Source organism: Misgurnus anguillicaudatus, chromosome 13 (assembly GCF_027580225.2).
Source record: "Misgurnus anguillicaudatus chromosome 13, ASM2758022v2, whole genome shotgun sequence".
Taxonomy (NCBI): Eukaryota; Metazoa; Chordata; class Actinopteri; order Cypriniformes; family Cobitidae; genus Misgurnus; species Misgurnus anguillicaudatus.
Genome location: NC_073349.2, coordinates 1,056,803 through 1,080,532, shown reverse-complemented (window position 1 = coordinate 1,080,532; position 23,730 = coordinate 1,056,803). Strand labels below are relative to the sequence as shown.

General features: G+C 38.7%; 1 protein-coding gene across 3 annotated transcripts; it reads left to right on the top strand.

The window, feature by feature from the left end:
- The first annotated feature begins 654 nt into the window (after positions 1-654).
- ncoa6 (nuclear receptor coactivator 6) lies at positions 655-23,589 on the top strand. 3 transcript variants are annotated; one of them, XM_055187613.2, is made up of 15 exons: positions 657-850; positions 2,042-2,320; positions 3,771-3,926; positions 4,126-4,248; positions 7,433-7,561; positions 10,751-11,611; positions 11,701-11,832; positions 13,754-15,095; positions 15,207-15,322; positions 15,424-18,840; positions 18,942-19,001; positions 19,940-19,970; positions 20,286-20,327; positions 20,659-20,810; positions 23,135-23,589. In XM_055187613.2, exons 2-15 carry the CDS (start codon positions 2,086-2,088, stop codon positions 23,185-23,187), a joined length of 6,849 nt encoding a protein of 2,282 aa, XP_055043588.2. In that variant the 5' UTR covers positions 657-850; positions 2,042-2,085; the 3' UTR covers positions 23,188-23,589. The 3 variants fall into 3 exon arrangements, with proteins under 3 accessions (XP_055043590.2, XP_055043588.2, XP_055043589.2); XM_055187614.2 differs by having other exon boundaries at positions 659-850; positions 20,659-20,804; XM_055187615.2 differs by lacking the exon at positions 20,286-20,327 and having other exon boundaries at positions 655-850.
- The last annotated feature ends 141 nt before the right edge of the window (positions 23,590-23,730 follow it).

The following is a 23,730-nucleotide window of genomic DNA, read 5'->3' as shown; positions in this document are numbered from 1 at the left end:
AATTAGGGAAATCATCAGGGGAACGTTAAGAGAACGTTAGAACGTTTTACTAACCTAAAAATAACGTTCAATTTTAGTGAAGAAAAATTCCTGGCTAAACAAAAACAAACCTTGCAAAATAACATTCTGGAACCCAAAAACTAACGTTTTGGCAAACAACGATCATAGCTGGCTGGGATGAATGATATGCTACAGTCCAAGATCCATAACCAGATAAATCGAATGATTTGAGTTTAAAAACCCGATTATGATTCAGTCTGTAAAGTGGTAAGTGGATAGGCTTGTTCGAATTCATGCGGCGCCGCAAGAACCCACAACCGGATGACGTCAAAGTACCGCGAGAGCGATTTGCGAAATCATGCGGACGAGTTTGCTTTAAATCGCTCTCGCGGCACTTTGCAGTCATCCGGCGGTCGATTCTGCGGCGCCGCATGAAGTCAAACAAGCCTAATATCTAAGTTGGGACCACGTGAATAAATGTGTAGTGTATAGTAATATAAGGAATATTGACCCCAATCTTTCAATGAAAAGAACTGCATGTAAAGCGGGACCTCGGAGATCGAGCTCCCCCGTCTCTTGACGTCCCTCTCTGATAGAGTTGTGCTTCCGGTCATACACCACGCCCCTTTAGTTCAATTTGCTTGGTGATGATGGCTTATCTGTCGGTTTATTTCTGTGATCACAACCAGCTCTTTGCTGTCTGTTCACAAGAAAGGACTCTGACTAGAAATGCCTGGGCGCGCGCACCGCGCTGAACTGACGTGCACAACGTCCTCGCGAACGCGCTATTAGCGCCTTCTAGCACAGATCTGTTTACTGCAATACAATTACACCCGATGGATTAAAAACGGTACGGTTTTACAATATTATTCCCATATTCAAATATTATTACCGACTAAGCTTATAAATGTGCAAATGCACAAAATTAAAGTCTTTAATTGATGTGATAGTAAAGGCTAACTCAAGGTGTTTGTTTAGCTAAAACACTAGCATTAGTACATTAACGCATTATGATAGTTACATTTTTTCATTACAATAAAGTGTTGTACGTATTGCATGTACAGAATTTAGTTCTAAATTCGTTACATTATAGGATTGTTTGTCTTAAGTTGAATCTGTTGGTTTGTCTTTGTTTTGAAAGGGCTAACAATGCTAATGCTAGAGAAATCATTTAATCTAGACTAGAGTGTCTAATTGTACCAAACTATCGAGTGATTTAATAACCTTTCAATACTAGTAATATAATAAGTTATTAAGCGTTTTAATCTTTGTTTTTTTTTTATTTAAAACCATTTTCACCTCTTATATATACTAAAGGATGAATACTTTTATTTGACAGGTGAGTTAACTTACAACTGGAGAACAGTTTTTATCTTATCAACGTGAAGTTATAGTTTTAGATTATACGATAAAACTTTTGATAATGATAATCTTGGGTGCACAAATAATCAGTTAACGTATGATAATCGTTCTTTATATGCCAGCCCTTTTTTTGTAAGTGCGAGATGAGTTCAGGAAGTCTTACATAATTATATTATACAGTTTGATCATACTAGTGTTCCTGTAAAGTGGGACTATATATTTTTATGTAATTGCATGTTAGTAAATGTTTTGCAAGTTAAATACAGTTTTGGGACATAAGCAAAAAACATGCTTAACATGATGGAAATTATTATGGACATTTATAAATGAGTTGTCTCTATAGCCATAAACAAATCTGTCTTTCTTACATTTAATTTCAACTATGGGCTTTTGAGCATTTGATTTTGGAATTAATATTTAGGATTTGGTTAGTTTGGGTAATGTTTTGTGATGTCACATGCCATATTTCACCTGCAAACTATTTTGAACAGAATTTTTATTTTTCTATTTTAGGTATTTTCATTAATTGATGATAGAAAGTCACTAACATAAAAGTAATGCTGGCATACAAGACCTAAAACTGACTAGACATTTATATACATTTTGTTTTCGGCATCAGCACATTAACCCTTTTGCAAATGTGGGTGTCTCATCAACTGTGACAATTTCTTTTGAGCAGTGTTGCAGGTTTTAGATGCTACGTGGCTCTCTTGGTTAAGAGCTATGGCACGTCAACACAGCTCGTCTGAGCTCTCCTGGGATGCACAGTCGCTTCAAGCTGTCTCATGCACGGATCACGACTCCGGAGTAGAAGATGGAGATGAAGCACCCAGCAGCCCTCCCCTCCCTGTGGAAGACTCCACCATATATGTGGCTTTCGAAGGGAACATGACTGATGCGGACTTTCAGAGGAAACTGGATGCCATTTTAAATGGAATGCCAGACATGCTATTACTAGGTAAGGCTTTGGTTTAAACCTATAAGCATGGTAAATTATTTCCAAGGAAACAATTGCTTGAACTTGTGAACATCCCTATCGTATGGACAACTTTAAAGGTGGAGTGTGCGATTTCTGATAAACGCTTTGTAAAAGGTAGTCAGGCCGACAACGAAAACACACTCGTAGCCAATCAGCAGTGAGGAGTATGTCTACTAACCGTCATCGTTGCCTGGGTTGTGTATGTGTGGGGCGGTTCTATCAAAAGAAGGTCCAGATTCTACTGGGGTAGGGGCTCGTTTGTTGAGGTTATTTCAAATGTCAACATTGGCTTTCAGAGATCATGGACCCTGCCTTTAACAGTAATATTTAATACAGGGTTCCCACGGGTCCTTAAAATCCTTGAAAGTTTGTGAGTCTGGGCTAAAAATTCAAGGCCCTGGGAAGTTTTTGAAAAGATACATACATAGATACAGCTCATTGAAAGTGCTTGAATCTATTTTATGCAAGAAGTTTTCTGGAAATAATCCATATTATTCCCTGTGTAGTGTAGGATAGTATCAAAAAAATTCTAGACGTTTTAAGCACACATGCTAAACTGTTCGCTTAAATGCTTATATCTTCTGTATACAAATAGTGATTCATACCAAAATGCTTTTTTGCATAGTTGTATTTGACAAATGAAAACGTCTCGGGTTACATATGTAACTGTTGTTCCCTGAGAAGGGAACGAGACGCTGCGTCTTCCTTGCCATACTTCCTGCGTCCCTGTAACGCAGTCTTTGGCAATATTTCAGATAGCGATATACTTTCTGGCTCCCATGTCACCCTGTCTTTGTCGTTAAGCCTCACAATTGGTTGAATTTGATATATACATTCAGAGTCACGCACTTACCCTTGTAGGGTCCCCAAAGTGTCACCGCAGTGACGCAGCGTGAGTTCCCTCGAAAGGGAACTGTAAAAATGTGTCTTTTAAAGGTAACACGATGTAACCTTGCTCTCACTTGAAATGTGTCCCCACATCCTTACATTTAGTCCTTGAACTCGAGGGTATTGAACCTGGAAAGTCTTTGAAAGGTCCTTGAAATTGAAGTTAACTAAGGTGTGGGAACCCTGTTAATAGAGCCCGACCGATTTGGTTTTTCTTTCTTGCACCACCATATTGTACAGATCATAGAAATTGATGGGGGTTAAGCAAAAATCATTCAGAGTTATCTTACAATTCTGTACAATTTTCAAGGCCAGTGATCCATATCAAACTGTAAATAAAGTCTCCTTTAATTTCCCAAGTACTTTCAAACAGACTGGTATAAATTGTGTGCGAGACATTGCCAAACAACAACCTCCTCTGCAATTTTCTTAATTTCTATATCAGCTTTCTTACAAATGCAATTCATGTTTGATTAAAATTGGATCTGGATGGTTTAATTCAATCATTTTACTTTTTATATTGTTCATGTGTCTGTTGAAGGTACTAAGAGACTTGAACCTGAGAAAGTGGAGCCGTGGAACAGTGTACGAGTTACTTTCAACATCCCCAGAGAGGCGGCTGAGCGACTACGCCTCCTGGCCCAAAACAATCAGCAGCAGCTCCGGGATCTGGGCATCCTCTCTGTGCAGATTGAAGGTATGGTTGTGTGGAATTGCACTTTTGCTCTCAAAGCAGGTCTGTTTGACATTAGTATGTTGACTGAATTACATGTGAGGGAGAGGCTTGGGTGATGCTAAATATTATAAAAACAGTTATTAGATCCGTCTTTCTCTTGATTTGTTTATGTTGAGTGATGAGGGAATAAATATGTATATGGCCTTCTGGGTTCATCCAGGTGAAGGAGCCATTAATGTTGCAGTTGGACAGAACAGAGGCCAAGAAATAAGAGTCAATGGACCCCTTGGTGCACCTGGCCAGATGAGGATGGATGTTGGCTTCCACATGCAGCAGGGGCAGGGTAATTATTAGGGAAGGGGGATATTGATTCTTAGGCCCGTTTCACACCATACGTGTAAGCAAGCAGCGCCTATTTTTTGACTGTCGTGTTACAAGATTAGAGCATTCACACCTCTTGCTAAAGAGATGCGGTTGCAATATGTATTTGTTAACAATTAGTTAATCCATTAGCTAACATGAACTAACAATAAATAAAACAATAAAAATGTGCTATTAATTTACTCATCCTCAGGCCATCCAATATGTACACAGTATGATTCTATGCTTTAGAATGTAGTGAACATTTTTTAGGAAAGTAAAGTAAAAATTTTTCCAAGACAACACTCTGATAAAGCACAGATGCTTGGAAATGAAACTAAAATACTCAAGTAGTGTCCACCTCTGCAGAGCAGTGACTAAGTTTGTGGTAAAGGGTTTGCATCCGTTTGCCACAGTAGATGCCTCTGCATTTCGGTAGGTTCATTTGCTGTATTTGCTGTATTTTGTCCAGCATCATGTCTTTTCAAAAGAACATAACAAATGCATGCATGACCAAAAGTTGCATGTTTTATGTCAGTCTAGTTCTGTTTTATTAATTCCTAGTCCTATCATATATTTACTGGTTGAGAAACACTGCCCTAGGCTATAGGTCCCTGGACTTTACTTTAAGAAGTAGCTCACCTACTTTTAAGTTTGTTCTGAGGTTGCTACACATCATTTGTTTATACTCTGTTCTGTGTCTTCTGAACAGATATTAAAGCGAGTTAATACAAACATACAAATTTGTACTTATTCCCTCACGCAATGAGAATCGATAAGGAATCGGATCAATAAGCAACATCAATAATGGAATCGGAATCGTTAAATTCTTATCAATTCCCATCCCTAATCTTTAGGTTATAATAACATTAAAAATTCTAATCCATAATTAGATTTTCAAAGATTTATTATAAAGATGGATTATTTTTTTCAAAATACTATAAATCTATTGAATCAATATATAAATGTGCATTCATCTTTGGCATGTTGTATTCAATGCCCCCCCCCCATCCATTCCATTTGGGAGATACCAAAAGGTCCACTTTTGCTAGTTTAACGAAGGGCAAAATGGTCTTGGCCCACAATCTTAAAGGGTTGTTCCTATTTTCGTAACGAGTCATGGGTGTGTTTTCGGCATAACACGCAATAAATCAATGAGAGTCTCATCTCTCATCCCCTAAGAGAAACTTTGGTTCTCTTAAAAGTCATTATTTCAGTTATGTGGTATTAAGTAAAATAAGCTGATAAAGTATGATGGATGATCACTGTAAAGGTTTTTATATAAGAATAATTTACAAAATATGCAAAGAAAGGTTTGCATGAGTAAAAATACTTTATATTTGTAATAAACAGGAGATAAAGAATTTACAAACGTGTGGAGAGCTGTTACAGCACTGCGCCGTAAGTGTTTTAAAAAATATTACTATTGTTCTCATCTCACCATATCCAGAGGTACAAAGTCATCATATAAAATAAATCTGTGGGGTATTTAAAAACATTTTTAAATAATTGCAAGATTTGTACTTTTTAAAACCAAAAAAATCAGCTTACCAGGGTACAGGTGAAGCAGCTCTTCTAAAGTCCTGTAATTTGTTCTCATTTATGTCCAAAGACAAAATAAACATCTTTTGCATTTAAATCCTTTAATTTTTTTTATACTTATACTGATTGCACATCCATATGTACGTGCGTTGTCGTCACGTTTATAGGCGGATATTACTAATGCACTTAATCAGGTTTTAGTTGGTCAATGGCGTAGTCTATTTTATTTGCCTAAAAATAGCAACGCGCCAACAATGCGCCTGAACACACATAGTTTTCAGACCAGCACGCCCATGTTTGCAGAAATTGTTGTATTTAACGTTGCGCTGGACGTAAAAAAATAATAACTATTAGCAAAAATACTGAAATACTGGGCTGAAATAAGCAACTAATAAATTCCAATTGTCTTTTTTAATCTCTCTATAACTTATACTACACAGACCAAAAAGGGCACACAAACAATGTGGATTAAACAATTCAAGGTAATATAATCTACATCTACAGTAAAACAAGCTTCTTGAAGAAGTTTTGCAGTCTCTTCTCATCTCTGTTTTCTATGGTTAATATTCATAATGTGCACAACTCTGCGAAGACGAAGCTGTCAGCTGTGACCAGGGTCATCTTAACCTAATGTTAGGCCCTGGGGATGAGAGGTTTTGTATGGCCCCCCATCCCCTCGATTTACAGTCTCATTTTAAAAAAGTGTAATATCTAGGTAATCTACATCACAAAATGCATTCGTTTTTTTTTTTCAAAACATACAACAGTGAGTTTTCCCTCTTTAAACCAGAAAACACCATAATATTGTTATTTACATATCACTGAGCCCACTTGAGCATAAACACAAGACACTTTATTTAACAACCACACACAGCAACTTATGGTGATAATAAAACCAAAATGTGTGAAAGTATATATTTTTATAAGCTTTATGTTTATATAGTTTTTGGAATATACAAAATTTGCAGAAAATTGCCACTCACTTAACTAAATGCTCACCACAGTTTTAAAAATATAATAAGTTAAAGGAACAGTATGTAGGATTGTGGCCAAAGCTGGTAATCACAAAACTTGTGGTCAAAACTGGTACTGCAATCACACAACTGGTGGTCAATACACAACATGACAACATAAACATCAGTTGAGGGCTGCAACTCCACTTTTTAAATGACAATATCCTGGCCAGACCACTGTTGTCAGTGATATAAGTATTTGAAATGAAAATGATTTCTTAATGTCTAGTAACATATCAGGCCCATTTTATGATTAAGTGAGACGACATTTCTTACATACTTTTCCTTTAAAGTTAGTGTTAAAGTGAAAATGCACTAAAGATAACAAAATATTAGTCTTTATAGACAGAATCTTGTTTTAAATCAGTTATTTATTTTAATTATTTTGTACGCATGCTCATACAACAGTATGTAGTAGTATGTAGGCCACGAGAGGTTTTGCAAATCAATATGTATGCGTCGAACATCAGCGCACGTGTATAAGTCAAAAGAACTATGCTTTGCAAGGCTGTGCGCTTAGGCGTAGGTGTAATATTCCTTTAGACTGCTGGGTAAAGCCGTAAACGATGATAAAGTTGCTAAAGTTAATGCTGTTTTTTTTTTCTTTTTCAGCTGGAATACGGATAAATAACCCCTCCATGTCTATGATGCCCCCTGGGGCTAATATGGCTGCACAGGGTATGGTACAGAATAGTGGTGGACAGATACACCCAAGAGCACCAAGACCACCTTCACAGACAGGTAGATATTTAATGTTTTTCACAAAAGCTAATTAGTAGCTAATTAGCTAGTTACTTTAATAAATTTAATAATCCATGTTTATACTCTTCAGATTATGATATCAATTTCTGAATGTTTTGTTAATTGTTATTATGGAATACTCAAATTTAAGGACAGGGTTATTCATTTTTGAAAATAAAAATTATGGTCAGTATCAATTCAATTCAACTCAATTTTATTTATATAGCGCTTTTCACAAGTGTTAATTGTTGCAAAGCAGCTTTACATGACAAGATGTAGAGGAGAACACAATAAATCAATAGATAATATAAGAAGAGATAGCGGCTAAGGTTAAACCGTACAAGCGAGCATATTATTAATGTAACTTATACAGTAAAGTGCTAAGTTAAGCCAAAGTTGGCTGACTCTCCCTGGGACGAAAAAACCCCCTAGGAAAAAACCCAATGGGAAAAACTCCTAGAAGGACAAAAACCCTTGGGAGGAATTAATATATATATATATATATATATATATATATATATATATATATATATATATATATATATATATAGATACGGTAGGGATAGGAGGCGGGTAAGCGGATTAAACTGGTTTAGCCGGTGGTTGTTGGTCGGGCATCGGCTGGTCATCACGTTGAAGGACAGCCAGTAGATCAGTGGTGCGATGACCTTCACAGCAACAGGAACTGGGTCTGTTTGTCTCATTGTCCTCGGGGTCAAGGACGAGACAGGGAGACAAAAACAGAGTTCTATTAGCGTAGGGCCGTTCGCATGTAATGCAAGTGTCATACATTATAGTGGTTTAAGTCAGCTCGGTTCCAGACAGGCTAACTATTGCGGCAATAGTATATTACCCATATGAGGTATGTGAGTGCTTTGTTCTAGACAAACTAACTACTGCGGGAAAAGTACATTTACTGGACATTTTATGTGAATGCTTTGTTAAAGAAGAATGTCTTAAGTTTAGATTTAAATTGATCGAGTGTGTCTGATACTCAAACATTATTTGGTAAATCATTCCAGAGCTAAATTTCCAGAGCTAAATTATCATTCAAAGTTAAATACTATGTTAAATACTATTCTTGTTCTGATTGAATAAATACTAATACTAATTCCAAACATTAGTAATTTAAATTTTAGACACATTAAAAGTCCATTTCTTCCTGTGTCTTTGAAGCTATGATTGCGTTTAAGGTGTGCAATATAACACGTGTTCATGTTTCATGAGCACATGCAGCTACTTTTACTTGAGTAGAAGTAAAAAAGCATACAATTTTTATGTAGTAAGGTTATAAAAATTGAATGTGCAGTATAAAGGAATAAACAGTATGATTTACATGCTTTCGAATAGAGATCGACCGATATATCTGTTTTCCGATATTTTCCCCGATATTTGAGCATTTTCCGATGATCGGATATCGGGTTTGTAATATCGGATTGACCGATAAACAAGAGAATTGAGAATTGCGCGCTGAACGCATCTGAGGAGAGGAGCTCACAGCAGCAGCAGCGTGCACAGCAAATATGACGGCGGAGTGACGCAACTTCATTAAAAGGACTTTGAGTATACTTACTTTGCATCTGAGGCATTTATAACACATCTCATCTGTGCATTAATGTATGTTATGTTAAATAAGTTGATATATTAAAAGCAATGTATGCAGTTTGTCCAAGAATAGAGACGAACTCACAAAATTACGTGCTGTTCACTTACCGGGGTTGAAGGCTGAAGCTTTTAACAAGATTTACCCTAAGTTATATTAAAATTTACCAGATAAACATTATTTTGCTAAAATATCTAAATAAATGTCTGCGGATATTAATTGATTTATTTATTACCTCCGCAAGCGGTCACAGTTTGATACAGTTAATGCCTGAGTAAATGCATAGATAACAGCGCTGTCAACAGCCATTTCATAAGCTATAACAACAAAATATTAATTATTCTGACATCAAATAACATTACCAGTTAAGAAATTCAGTGATATATAAGCCGTTTTGTTTGTTACTTTCCTGAATGTAGTATTCCGGTCAGTGATATTATTTGTAAAGCCTCTTTGCTAACTACTTGTTGGACTGCTGAAGGCTACATGTTGCTGGTCAAAACAACCATATTATTCCAAAAAAGGCACTTAATCCACCTGTTTTACTCTATAAACTATGTATAACAAGCAGCCAACTCCGCTATAGTTTTCCCTCTCTCCAGCTCCGTTACCTGAAAACCGCAGCCCGAACTTTGGATCAGTCCATTTCTCCCGAAATGATAGGGGTGTTTGGAATGGTCCATGTATTGGGAATATAGTTTCTACATTATTCATTAAATTAATATTATTCTTCACTCTTTCAGACCCCTCTGTTTATTACTTTGTATGCAAAGAGAGAGTGATTGTGATGATGATTATTATTATAAGGGTTTGTTCAGTTCAGTAGTGTTGTAGTAATTATTATGTCAAAAACAGAAGTATAACAGTAAATAAAAATCGGTTCAGCATATCGGTTATCGGGCACATAAGCATCCAAATATTTGTTATTGGCATCGGTTTAAAAAAATGAGTATCGGTCGATCTCTACTTTCGAATGTAGTCAAGTAAATATTTTCCAAATATAAACACTCTTATAAAGTAAAAATCCTTGGATGTACTTGTGGAGTAAAATTACTTGAGTACTGTCCACCTCTGTGAAAAAAAACACAACACCTTTGCATTTCCACACACACAGTGCATCAAGAACTTACAGGATTGGGACTAAACTGCGGTTTTCCACAAGAAAAAGTAGAGTTTCTAGGGAGTGTAACACTGGACAGTGGAGCAATGAAAAGTTCACATGGCTTGATTAGTCTATATTTATCCTATTCCAAAGCAACAGACATGTCAGGGTCGGAGGAGAGCGTATCAAGTCATCCACCCAATATGCATATTGTGGTATTGGTGGCAATGTTTTGAAAAGTGTTTTCTGTGCAATGATATTGCTGATTATCTAGAGTGGTAAATGGAAATGCTTAATCTTTCTTAAATTGCAGAATAAGATGCATTGAATTGTGATGCAAATATTCATGGTACACCACAGGGCAGCAGAAGTACTGTGTGTGCTTGCCACCAACAGTTTTCTGCTGTGTTGAGTGCTATTCAAATAAAAAGGGTTTGTTAAACATGTTCTCAGGTATTTCCTACATTTGTTAATTTCTTTTCAGATACAATGGATCCCATGCTGTCGGGCATGGTTTTACAGCAACAGCAACAACAACAACTCCAACATTCACAAGTTGGACATGGTTCACTAGGCACCATGGGACCACAGGGCCATCACATACAAGCCATGCAAGTGAATCGGCAGTTAAATCCTGCAGCCCTACAGCAGCACCAACAACAACAACAGCACCAGCAACAACAGCACCAACAACAGCAGGTTCAGTTAGCTCAAATAAGTGGTTCACGTGGTCCTTTCAACCCCTCTAACCAGATGCCTGTACCTCCTGGATGGAACCAGTTGCCCTCTGGTGTTCTCCAGCCACCACCTGTTCAGGCTGCAATGGTACAAGGTTGGAGAAAAGCACCGCCCCAGCCACAAATGGGGCAGCGGCAGCCCTTGGCATCTGTTCAAACACCCAATCATCCACCACCTCCATATCCATATGGCAGCCAACAGGCTGGACAGGTATTTAATACAATGCCACAGCACCAGTTACAACAACAGCAGCAGCAGCAGACAGGTGCAAACCAGTTTGCAACCCCTCAGCCCAAAGGTCCCCAGACTGCATCAGGGGTGGTCAGCTTAAGAGCACCTCCTCCTCTGCCTCCTTCCTCTGCTCCACAGGGTAGTCTTTCAGCTAAGTCTCCTGGTTCCTCGTCATCTCCTTTTCAACAAGGCTCACCTGGAACTCCCCCAATGATGGGGGGACAGGGACAACTTGGTCCACGACCCACAACGCCCCAAGGGTTCCCACAGGGTGTTGGGTCACCAGGAAGAGCTGTGATGGCACAGCAAGGAAACATTCAGCCAGGTTTTATGAGCATTCCACAGCATGGACAGGTTTCACAGGGTGGTATGGGAGGTATGTTGTTTATTGAAAAGTTATTTTATTATTTTTTGTTGGATGCCTGTAATATCTTAACCTTTATTTATTTATTTTTTTAAATACAGGTATGCCGAAACGAATGCCCATGGGATTCCCAAGTACTCCTGTCAATCAGAACTTTGCACAAGGGCAGGTTACTGCAAGTGGAGCAGTTAGTACACCCCAGCTGCAAAACAGCCAGAGCATGGCAAACTCGGGTAAGAAAAAAAATACAGGTTCAATTTTATGCATTTTAAATATACAGGTATACTTGGAGGACGTTTACTCAACTTTTTTTTACTTTAAAGCAAATAAACAAATCACAGATACAACACGTAGATCAAACAAATTATATTAAATTACATTAATTAATTTGCTGTGTGTAGATTAGGGATGTACGATTACAGGACAAATGATGATCACGATTGTTTTGCTCAAACTTTTGATCACGATTAAAAAAAAAGATCCTTTTTGTGAACAAATTCTATTCCCTTCATTATTTTTATTACACATTACCAATAATATTATACATTTTATTTATTATAAAATATTTTATTGTTTTGTAATATTCACAGCTCCCATTCTCTTAGATCTTTTTAAAACATTTCAAATCATTCCGAATAACTCCGGTTTTAATCAAGTCCTCCATTTAGGTTTTTCCCGGTGCGCTCAAGGTCCATCTGCTGGCGGAGACGCTAAACACTGTTGCAACAGGTGCATTGTGAATGTGCGTAGCGGACTCGTGCGATAGGTTAAACACATTTCTTTTACAATTATCAATGTCTCAACGTTTCATACAATTTCTATGAAGCCAGAAAATTTCAGCTATTAAACACATGGTTTTGTTTTCTCTCTGTGATCTGTTTACTTGTTACGAAGTGAAAAGGCTTTGTGAACATCTTCAAGTGTGGTGATTCCAAAGTTTTTCAGGGTGTTTGCTAGGGATGGGCAATATCATATTGTTTGTAATATAGCGGTATAAATTCTCCCCACAATAAGAATTAGTCCTTCTGCAATAACTATAAAGCCTAGTTGAGGGAATATTTGAAGAGTTTCATTGCAAAACGAGATAAATCCATTTATTTACATTTTTGTCAAAACATGTTTATTATTATGTTATCATGTTATTATTTTGTTTTATGGTGCTACTTAGCTGTATTTTTTAAGTTATGAAGGTTTAAATCAAAACAAACCAACTGCAGTTGAATTGAAATTAATTGGAATGCACAACCAAAAAACGAGATTTCTGAACAATTAAAAAACTGGTGGTTATCTCGTTTTGCAACGAAACTCTTTATTTCTATGCAAAAGTCATTCACATTTCATGCGCAGTGTGAAAACTAGTATGATGTAATATAACAGAAATCACTGTAAAATCACTGGCTCTCTCTTTAATGATGGTGGGACTCGGGATGATGCTCCTCGCGTTTTGTGTCCTGCGTCCATTGAGGCGACGTGTCAACTTTTGTAGTGGAGTTTGCAGCTTGATCTCTTGGACTCGTTATCTCTACGGATAGAGAGGTGCTTGCATTAGCTTTGTGCACTCGAGTTCTAAGGTTTCTTTTGAGTTTTGTGACACTCATGCTAGGTCCTCTTAAACTTGAATGGGCGCAATGTCTTGAACCGAGTGCAACTTTCCCGCCACAAACTCACTAAATCTTTATTCAGAAATCTCTGTGATAAATTATTTGTTTATGACTTGTTAATTTTGTAGTTGGAACTTTTTTGCCACTTTTTAATAAATACTGAATCAATCTGTATTTATATTTCAAACTTCTATTTGATGTGAATTTTTATTGTCTAATTTCTACTGTTATGTTTTTTAGCACAGTTTACCATTTAAATATATCTGCAACTTGCAACTTTTCATTAGAATTTTTACTGTTTAATGGTATATTTTAGTCTTTTAAATGATGGGCTGTTTACTTTTTTGTCTGAGGCTCTCAAAACTGCATTCACCTTTTACTTGTAGCCAAAATCAGTGGTTAATGGTGCTGTATTTATATCGCCATTATATCACTATCGGGATATAATTAATATATTGAGATACATTTTAAAGTCCATTTCGCCCATCCCTAGTTTTTTGTGTGTGTGTGTAAGATTAAATTAACTTTCTAACCATCAAACATTTCATTATAGGTGGCCAGTCTTCAACATCAGCACCAAACCACATGCAGCCCAATCCACTTGGTGGTGGATTGAGCCACCACACTGGCATCCCAGCCCAACCCCAAGGTACCACCTCAGGTGGCACTATGGGGCAGCCTCAGCAAGGTCTTCAGAGTCAAATGATGAGCGTACAGTCCCAGCATCAAACACAGGCAGTAGCCTCCTCCCAAAGTCAAATGGCCCAGAGCCAAACAGGGGGTCAGACTGTCTTGTCCAGGCCAGTAAACACAGTCCAGCAAAGGATGACTCCACCTAAGCAAATTATGCCGCCGCAGGGTCAGGGGGTAATGCAGAGCCAAAACCAGCTCAGTGGAGGACAGGGTCATCAGGCTTTATTACTTCAGCAGCAGCAACAACAACAACAACAGCAAAATGCCATGATGGAACACATGGTAGCCAGTCAGTTGCAAAGTAACAAGCAGGCCTTTGGCCACAAAGGTCAACCTGGAGTCATGCAAGGTCAAATGATGAGAGGCCCTGCACCCAATATCCAAGGTAACCTGTCTCAGTTTCAATCTCAGATAGGTCAGCAGCAGATGACCCAGCAGCAACAGCAACAAATGGCTCATTTGCAGCAACAACAGCAATTACAGCAACATCAATTACAACAGCAGCAGCAGCAGCTACAAATGCAACACCAACAGCCACAACAGCAGCAGCAGCAGCAGCTACAAATGCAACACCAACAGCCACAACAGCAGCAACAAATGCAACAGCTACAGCAGCCCCATCAACAAATAGTGCAACAACAGTCTCAACAAATTCCAATGAATGGCAACCCTAACCAAGCTTTGGGAATACATGGTTCACAAATGCGACTTTCAGGAAATCATCATATAGTACAACAACAGCTTCAGCAAAAGCAGCAACAGCAAATAATGCTGCAGCAGCAACAGGCTGGTCAGCAACATACAAATCAGCTGGCAGATGGTAGTGTAAATGCTGATATTGGCCAACAGATGGTTCCAGACATGCAGAATCAGCAGCAACAGCAGACTATGCTGAGTGGTTCTCAACATTTACAGGTGGGCAATAGCCATTTTCCTAGCCACGGAATGCAATTTAATTCCCAGTTTAGTGGTCAGGTGCCCTGTGGGCAGGCAGGTGGGTTTCAAATAAACAAGGATGTGACAATAACCAGTCCCTTATTAGTTAACCTTCTCCAAAGTGATATTTCTGCAAGCCAGTTTGGGCCTGGTGGTAAGCAAGGAACAGGTGGGGCTGCTGCTAACCAGGCCAAGCCTAAAAAGAAGAAGCCTCCTCGTAAGAAAAAACCCAAAGCAGGTGAAGGCCAACAGTCAGAAGGTCTTTGGTAAGTGCTTTTATTTATAAGTGCTGTAATTTTTATGTAGCAAGCTGAGTGAATGTTTAAATGCACGGTTGTTTTTATTTACAATGTTTTGTTTATCTGTCTCTGTTTTAGTGGTATGGATTCACTTCCCCATGGGATGGAGGAAGTAGAGATCCAAGGGTTGGGTGGTGATCAAGTGGCTAGCATTGACTCAAATTCTAAACTTTCTGAATTTGCTAATCGACCAGGTATTGAACTGCTTTGGTTAAGCAAAGAATTTCTTGGACATGACAAATGTTTTTTTTTAAATTGTGAGAAATAATTTGTATTTATTTTATTTTATTTGTAGGTCTGCAAGGTCAACCTGGGGATCAGAGGGTATTACAGCAAATGCCAGTGCAGTTTATGCCCTCACAACAGCAACAACAAATGCAGCCGCAGCAGATGCAACAGTTACAACAGCAGCAGCAACAACACATGCAACAACAACAGCAGCAGCAAATGCAACAGCAGCAAATGCAACAGCAGCAAATGCAACAGCAGCTGCAGCAAATGCAACAGCAGCAAATGCAACAGCAACAGATGCAAATACAGAGTATACAGGATCCTCTAGGTCAGGCTGGAACATCACAAGGATCTCATAATGTCCAGCCCCAGATTCATTCACAACAGTCAATACAAGTACAACAACAGCAGCAGCAGCAGCCACCACCACAAAACCTTCAACAACCGCAACAACAACAAACGCAGCAGCAACAACAACAACAGCAGCAGCAACAAATGATGATGATGGTTAAAATGCAACAGGAAGCTAAGAATCGAATGCCACTACAAGGTGGGCACATGCCAAAGGCTCTTGTTAATCCTAATGATCCTGCTCAGAGAATGCCTGTATCACAACAAGGCAACATGCCCGTGATGATAGATCTTCAAGGGCATGGGAGTGTTCCACCTTCTCCAGATAAAGCCAGGGCAATGTCACTAATGGTAAATCCATCTCTAACTGGTCCAGCAAGAAGGACACCGCTTTCAGAGGCTGGACAACCAACACCAGGGCTGCAGCCAGAGGAAACCCCTGGAACACATAGCTTGCAGGAAAGAGGACCTCTTGAAATCGGTCCACAGTCAGGAAATGGAAATCAACAAATGATTTCTAACCAAGGTGTTAATACTCATTTAATGAAGTCTGTTCCTTTATCAGTGCCTCACCAGCCAGGAACAAGCCCCCAACAGCAGTCACAGCAGGTGTCAGGAATGGCTTCACATAATATTCATTTTCCCAGTGCTTCCTCAACTTCCCAAAGCTCCCGTCCCAAAACCCCTAACCGGGCCAGTCCCCGACCTTATCACCACCCATTGACTCCAACCAACCGTCCACCTAGTACTGAACCCTCTGAAATAAATCTGTCTCCTGAAAGACTGAATGCCTCTATTGCTGGTCTTTTCCCTCCTAAAATTAACATTCCTCTGCCACCCCGGCAACCAAACCTTAATCGAGGCTTTGATCAGCAGGGTTTAAACCCAACCACCCTTAAAGCAATTGGCCAGGCCCCACCAAGTCTAGCAACTCTTCCTGTCAACAGTAACTCTAGTGGCAACAACAGTGGCCCACAGTCTTATACATCAGGTGGTGGCATTGTAAGTTCTGGAGGAAAACAAGACAAACAACTTGGAGTTGGCCAGGCAAAACGGGCTAGTTCGAGTAGTAGTCGACGATCTGGCCCTACTTCAAATAAAAAAGCTGCCACTCCAAGCCCAGGAAGACAAAAGGTTGGCAAAACCTCACTGACATCTCCTCCACACCAGCAGCAAATACTGGGTCTACAGACTATGATGGTTAGTACCACTTCAGTGCTCCCAACTACATCTACTACATCTTCAGCGGGGCCTGGGGAATCACAAAAAAATGTAAATTCTCTTCAAACGGTACCTGGTTGTGCTGATAAAAATGGGCAGATGGTGGCTCCACAGCCAGAGCAGCACCAGGCAGTTCAGTCATCTTCTAAAACTGCAAGCTCTCAGGAGCCAAAAAATCAAGAGCCTAATAATTCGGTTGAACAGCATGCTGAAAATAAGAACCAACCACTAACAATACCACAACAAGAGCTTGGCACTGCTATATCTACGGGTTTTAGAGATGCTCCAACATCTCTAAATCAACTGTTGGATAATACAGGTGCTCCACCTTTGTCTGTGAAATCTCAAACTGTTCCTCAAGTAGGTAGAGATCCTGTGCAGAAAGTGAGTCCCCATGCTCCACTAGCCCAAGATAACAAAACTGATCCTGTTGTATTGCAGAGCACGGAAAGTGATCTTTCCTTGTCTGCAAGCAAAACTGATCAGAAAGTAAAATCAAGCCCAAATCTGGTTCCCACTAGCAGTCCAAATGTGCAGCCTGTCAGTGCTGTGTCTAGCGTTAGTTCAAACCAAGCAGTGCTCTTAAGTCTCACATCCATTCCCAACACTTCAGTAAGTTCAAGTCATAACCTTATTCCCATTTCAAATGCATCTCAAACAGTATTACAAAGGCCCGTCTCATCAGCACATTCCACAATTCCACAAAACCAGATCACAGTCTTTGTAACATCTAATCCAGTTAGCTCTGCTACCAACACTGCTTCAGTTGTTCCATCAGCTATTGTATCCAAGGTTCTTGCAGTTCCCAATAAAAACCTAAGATCCCCAGATGTTCGTCAACAAAACCCCAGTAACACACAATTTATCACGGGACCTGTGTATTCAATATTTCAAGCTACATCTGTACCGTCAAGTACCAATGTCATGTCTCAGCCTGTTACTATGGTTGGTCCCATAGTCTCTGCAAATATCCATCTTACTGCTAACCCAGTATCAACTACATCACCTTCTTCTGCACCACCACCATCAACCATGACAACAAACTCACCTGCGGTCAGCATGGCTGCTAGTCAGCAAGGACGCCCCGTTATTGGACACCTTCAAGTTCAAGCACCTTCAAGTCAGGCTTGCCCTGTAAGCATTGCACCACCAACTCAACAACCTAGTACTGGAATTCCAAAACAGGAAAGTGTTTCAGATTCAAGTGTCTCAAAACCTAGTCTTGCTGGACAATTATCCTTGCACTCTAGCATGCCTTCACCTTTTCAGCAGTTTTTAGTCTCTTCACCTGCTTGCTCTAGTCCAGGGGCTACAGCTGTTGCTCGTAAAAGTCCCCTGACAACAACGTTGGCCAAAAGCAGTCCAGTCCAAACAGGTCTAGCCAAAAATAATGTACCCATTATCTATTCAAGCAGTGATGATGGACAAAAAGTGCAAAGCCCAGTCACTCAAATAGGAAAATCTGTGGAAGTCCCCACATCTCTTGCGTCTTGTGTGATTGCTTCTGAAGTCATATCTTCACTTCAGCCTTCTGCTTCAGTGACTGTTCCAAATGTTCAAGTAGCATCTCGGCAGTCTGCACTTTCTCCAAAAAATTCTACTCCTGAACTTGTGCCCACTTCTTCAGTCCACACTTCTGCATCAACATCTAATGTGCCACCCCCAACCTCTAACTCTGTCATGCTTCAGTTGTCTAGTCATGTCACTAATTCTTCACCACTCTCTAGTTTGCCTGCAACTTCAGCTGCTCAACCTGGCATCGCTTTAGGAACTACCAGTACCACTTTTAGCTCTTCCACAGAAACATCTCCTCCACTCCCTGGGGAACAGCAGACTACTTTGCTGGTTGATCCTAGTGTACCAGACTCAGTTGAAACAAGGGAAGCAGTTTCTGCTTCAAATCTCTCAGGTAAACTACCTTTTGATGGCAAAAAAATCCTAATGTCTAGTTAAATATTTATGGTTTTATAATTTGTAGTTATCTTTACATCTTTTTAACAATCCTTACAGCTCACGCTGAAGCTGCTCAGGATGACCAACCTCCATGTGACCAAGCTGGTGATCAAGCTGGTAACCGATTAGTCTTTAAATAAAAAAAGCCTCAACAAAATACAACCAAATTGGGGTTGTATTTAATATATTATTATTAACCATATATTAACTTTTTTGACTCACCGTCATTTAAAATGCAACAAAAACTGAAATCATCAACCTTTGTGACGGAAAGCTAAAATTAAACCTGAGATGTAACGCTAAAATCTGAATTGTTTTGCTATAAAAGAAAAGGAACATTTAATAAGGAAAGTAAGGCTAAAAGAAATCCTTGATCTAAACATTCTCTCGTAGTTGGAACTGTTTTGGAGCATGGGACTAGATGCTTGACGTCAATGTGACGTCCTAGCTCAACATCAGTTGTCACCATAAACACCTAATAGAGGCAGCACAATCATGTGCAGCCGTGTGAACGTGTCTCAGATGACCCCAATTAAAAGTTGCATTTGACTTCATGTGGAGTTGTACAGACGGATCAGTGTATGACATCAAATAACCACAAGTTCAATTTAAAAATGAGGAGCAGTATACTCTAAAATCGCTCTCATGTTACTTCAGTGTCATATGCTGATGGTTTGTACTGTGCCACATGAAGCCGAACTCATCTGATAAGCCACAAACTGAAACTTGTGACATGCTTCATTGTGCTAAGAGAGAGTGCTTATCTTCTGGTTTTCTGCAAATAGTAGTTGCAAATAGTTGTAATTATGTCAGCGTGTTCATGTCCCATTGTAAAGTGTAATTTAAGGAATTGGGGACAGTTGCTTTCGGGCACGGTTCAAATCAGTCATGCCTACTCTAAGTTGGCCTTAAAAATACACATTGATAAAAAAGACAAAGCACAAGCAGTATTCAATATAAAAATGTATCAACATTTGTAGCAGCGTTAAATATGCATGAAGAACAAGTTTCAGCAAGCTTCAGGAAGAGCTAATTTCAGTTGTCTCTGTGTACAGGCCAAGGAATTAACGTTGCAGTAGATCAAGGGTAAGTCTGTAATTCTGTTCCATCACTAAGCAATTACCTGCAAATTCATCATCAGTTTTGGACTGACTTTTTGTGTGTTCATTTGTTAAATTGTGCAAATATATTTTAATTTTTACTACCTTTTTATTATTGTTGATTCATCATGTGAGTCATAAGTAATTGGCTTATCTAAATGACTCGCCTCATGAAGATACTAACTATGACAAGACTGAGATCATTCTTTTACTTGATCTTTTACTCAAATTTGGGGAAAGAGGAAAAAAATTCTGTTTAACAACAAAGCAGTTTACCGCTGTTTTTCCACTTCTATAACAGATGGGCAAAGAAAAGAAAGACGCCCGTCAACTTAGCCCCAAGGTATGTATGTACCAACTCTGTAGAATCCCTGCACGGCTATGTGCACGGGGCAGCGTGGCCTTTTTAGAAACATGGCCATAAACAGGACGGACGTTATCTGTGGTAGATGAGGAAAAACAGCAAGTGGAAATTAATAATTTGTACAGGGTCCAGATATGGCATTTTACCTAAATGTTAAGACCATTGAGAACAGTTGATTTCTAAAACCCAAGGAAAAATAGAATCTGCCATATAGGTCTTAGTTTGAATTGTATACAAGCTGTATACAAATTGCACTGTATGACAATTTTTGTTTATTCCTGCTATCAGTTACTCTTTTTGTTTCTTCTAGGGATACAAGGGCCACCACTGAAAAGGCAAAAGGTCCTAGTCGCCGAAGTTCACGAACAGACAAAGAGCATGAGGAGGAAGCATCCGACAATAACCTGAGAAAGAGGACTGCTAGGCCAGGGTCAGCCTCATCTAACACAGGAAAAGGTGCTGGTTAGTTCTAGTTAGCTATTGCATAAAAAAATTGTTGTCCAAATTAGTGATGTGCTGGACCTTTTTGCTGGATTGGCTATCAGAGTAACAGGACTGATCCAAATCCGATACTGTGCGTTACATGCGGTTGTTACAGTCAAGCTATTAAATGGATCATAAATGCATCATATAAAAGCATCATAAACGTTTTATGTTCATAAATAACTGCATTTTAAACATCTGATTTAAAAAATCTCAGTAAACCATTGGATGGATGCAGTACACTATGTGCTGAGCACACAAAATATCTATTCTCTTTGTGCTTTAACTGTTATGTACGTTCCATTGCGGAGCGAGGATCCCTGTGAGCGGATGCTTCAAACGCATTACTGTGCTTTCATACCGCCACAGTGGCCGGAAGTCATTCATTTTCAATGAGAGCGGTTCCATTTGACGAAATTGTGTCAAATGGATCATTTACAGAGTTGCTTTGGCGACATGTTTTTAAATCGTGTCATATTGATTTGATACAGGATGCAAGCATTTATATTTATTAGATATATAAATAAATACAAATAAAGGACAACTCTACCACTTGCATCATAACAACTAACCAGTCCCACCAGGATTTCACAACTTTTTTTTTTGGTAATTTTTGCGATCAAAATTATTATTTTTTCTAATTAAAATACTGTAAATGCTTATTAAAAAGTAATGAAATAATGAAGTAAACAGTCAGTTAAAAAATAAACAGAAAAATAAAAAATAGGACAAATAAATACAAACAGTCCTTTAAAAGGGTACGTTATAATTTTTTAATAAACACAGGCAGCTCCTTCAGTAAAACGGATCAATAGACACACTTTCAAAACTAAATTTTTCCCTAAACTGTGTGTTCACTTATGTAACCATTTTTGTTTAAATACATTTTCGACAATGGACATTTGATGTGTGTAGGTCAAAGGAGAAAGGAGTTCACATGCTTGAGATTCTTTTGTCTCCAAACAACTTACAAGAACAACAAAACTATAAATTGTAATGCATTATGACATTGCTTCACCTGGTTTTGGCTTTTTTTTTGGACGGCAGGTGCCGTATATCCTCATGAAAATAATGCATTATAACTTACAATAAAAAATGTAAGAAATATAGTAGAGAAAATATGGTGATGTTTGCCAGAGCAATGCACGCAGGCAGGTACCCAAGTGTATATACCGACGTGTGAACAGATTTGATGTAACGGGTGGAATAACAGGCCCATTTATGTGTCATTTGCGTTTCGGATCCAGGTCTTAATAGGCATGGGCGGACTGCAGGTCTAAAACCCAAGACCATTTCGACTCATTTTGCACCTGCTTTTAAATGGTTCTGTGCTTATTTGTGTTCATGGTCTGTCTAACAGCGCGTGCTGTTTGGGTTGCGTCTTTGTCAAACAGGTCAGGCAGGGTAGAAAAGTATTGCTGCTGTCGGATAACTGGTCAGGTGTTCTTACTGCGGGTGCGAGGTGACTGTTAACTGCGGGGGGTAGATGTCTAGAGAGAGGGATTGCTCGTGTGTGTTTGTAAAATAAAGCCGAAAATGATCACCAAGTTGTCTACTTTGTATCATGACAGAATATTAGATAATTTTATTTATTTATTATGAGATCACATTTTGATGATTTTGTGCTGTTCAGCGATTGCAGAATCATCATAAACTGGAGGGACTGACTTACACCCGTGGGGTCAAATATGGAAATCAAAACTTCCGAATTTTAAAAATGTCAATGAATAAGCAAATCAAGATAACTACCGAAAAGACAGATTGTGACCCAGCAGACGCATTATGCGTGTGCACGAGAAATAATGGCTTCATAAGCTTGCTTGTGATTGGCTGAATGTTAGTTCACTCTTACCTTAGTAACAAATCAGAGAATATAGACAAGAATGGTGTCAGTGTGTGGAAAAAGTGAGAAAACACCTAAACTCCCTTTTTCAAAAATCTTGCTTCCTCTGGTTGGTACTGCCCACGTTGAGAAACGCTACCCTTCACAGCGCAATACTAAGTCATTTTAGCATGCCAAAGTCAATTTTAATCATATAAAATATATTTTCCCAACAACAAAACTGTGGCCAGTGAAAATGCTGAGTGGGCTAGTAACTTTGGAAAACCACTAGCCACTGTGGCTATAGAGCAAAAAAGTTAATGTCAAGCCATGTATGTAGTATGTATGTGTATGTATGTATGTATTTATGTGTGTGCATGTGCATGTTTGTGTGTGTAATAAGTCTGTCACAAGACAATGAACCAAATGCGAAAAGATAATAACATTTACTCTTATTTTTTTTCCCTTTCTGTGTTTCAAGAATCAAACACTGGAGCCAGTCCCACCCAGGCAAAACGAAGGAAGTCGAAGTAAAGAAACTGAATAAACTTGTGAATAAACTTTTTCGTTGTTCTTCTCTGAACTTATTTTATCTGCTGTTTTTCCTTGTGTTCCGTGTTACAAGTAAGAACCATGTACAGCTTTTTTAATCCCAATACTGTATTTTGTTTATGGATACTAGATGACTTTTAGATATGTGTATAATGTGTTTGTATGTCATTGTTTTGATGTGTTTTTATGATTAATATTGATTAATTCTGAGTTAATCATGTGATGCTGACTAGAATCATGTCTGTAGTATCACTATATGTGACAGAATCAGAATTTTTTTCCTATAAAGTGTCAAGAATTAACCGTGCTTTAAATACTGTCAATACCTATATTCATCCATTAAGACCCCGGATCACATGCATTAAACAATTTTTTACAAGTGTATGTTTGAGCTTGGTTTTTTGTATAGCCACTAAAACATGCTAATTGAAATTGAGATGGACTTTCAAAGAAAGCATCAAAGAATCAATTTATTTATGTTTTACATTATTTATAAACATTTTGAAACACAACTTTGTGCATCTT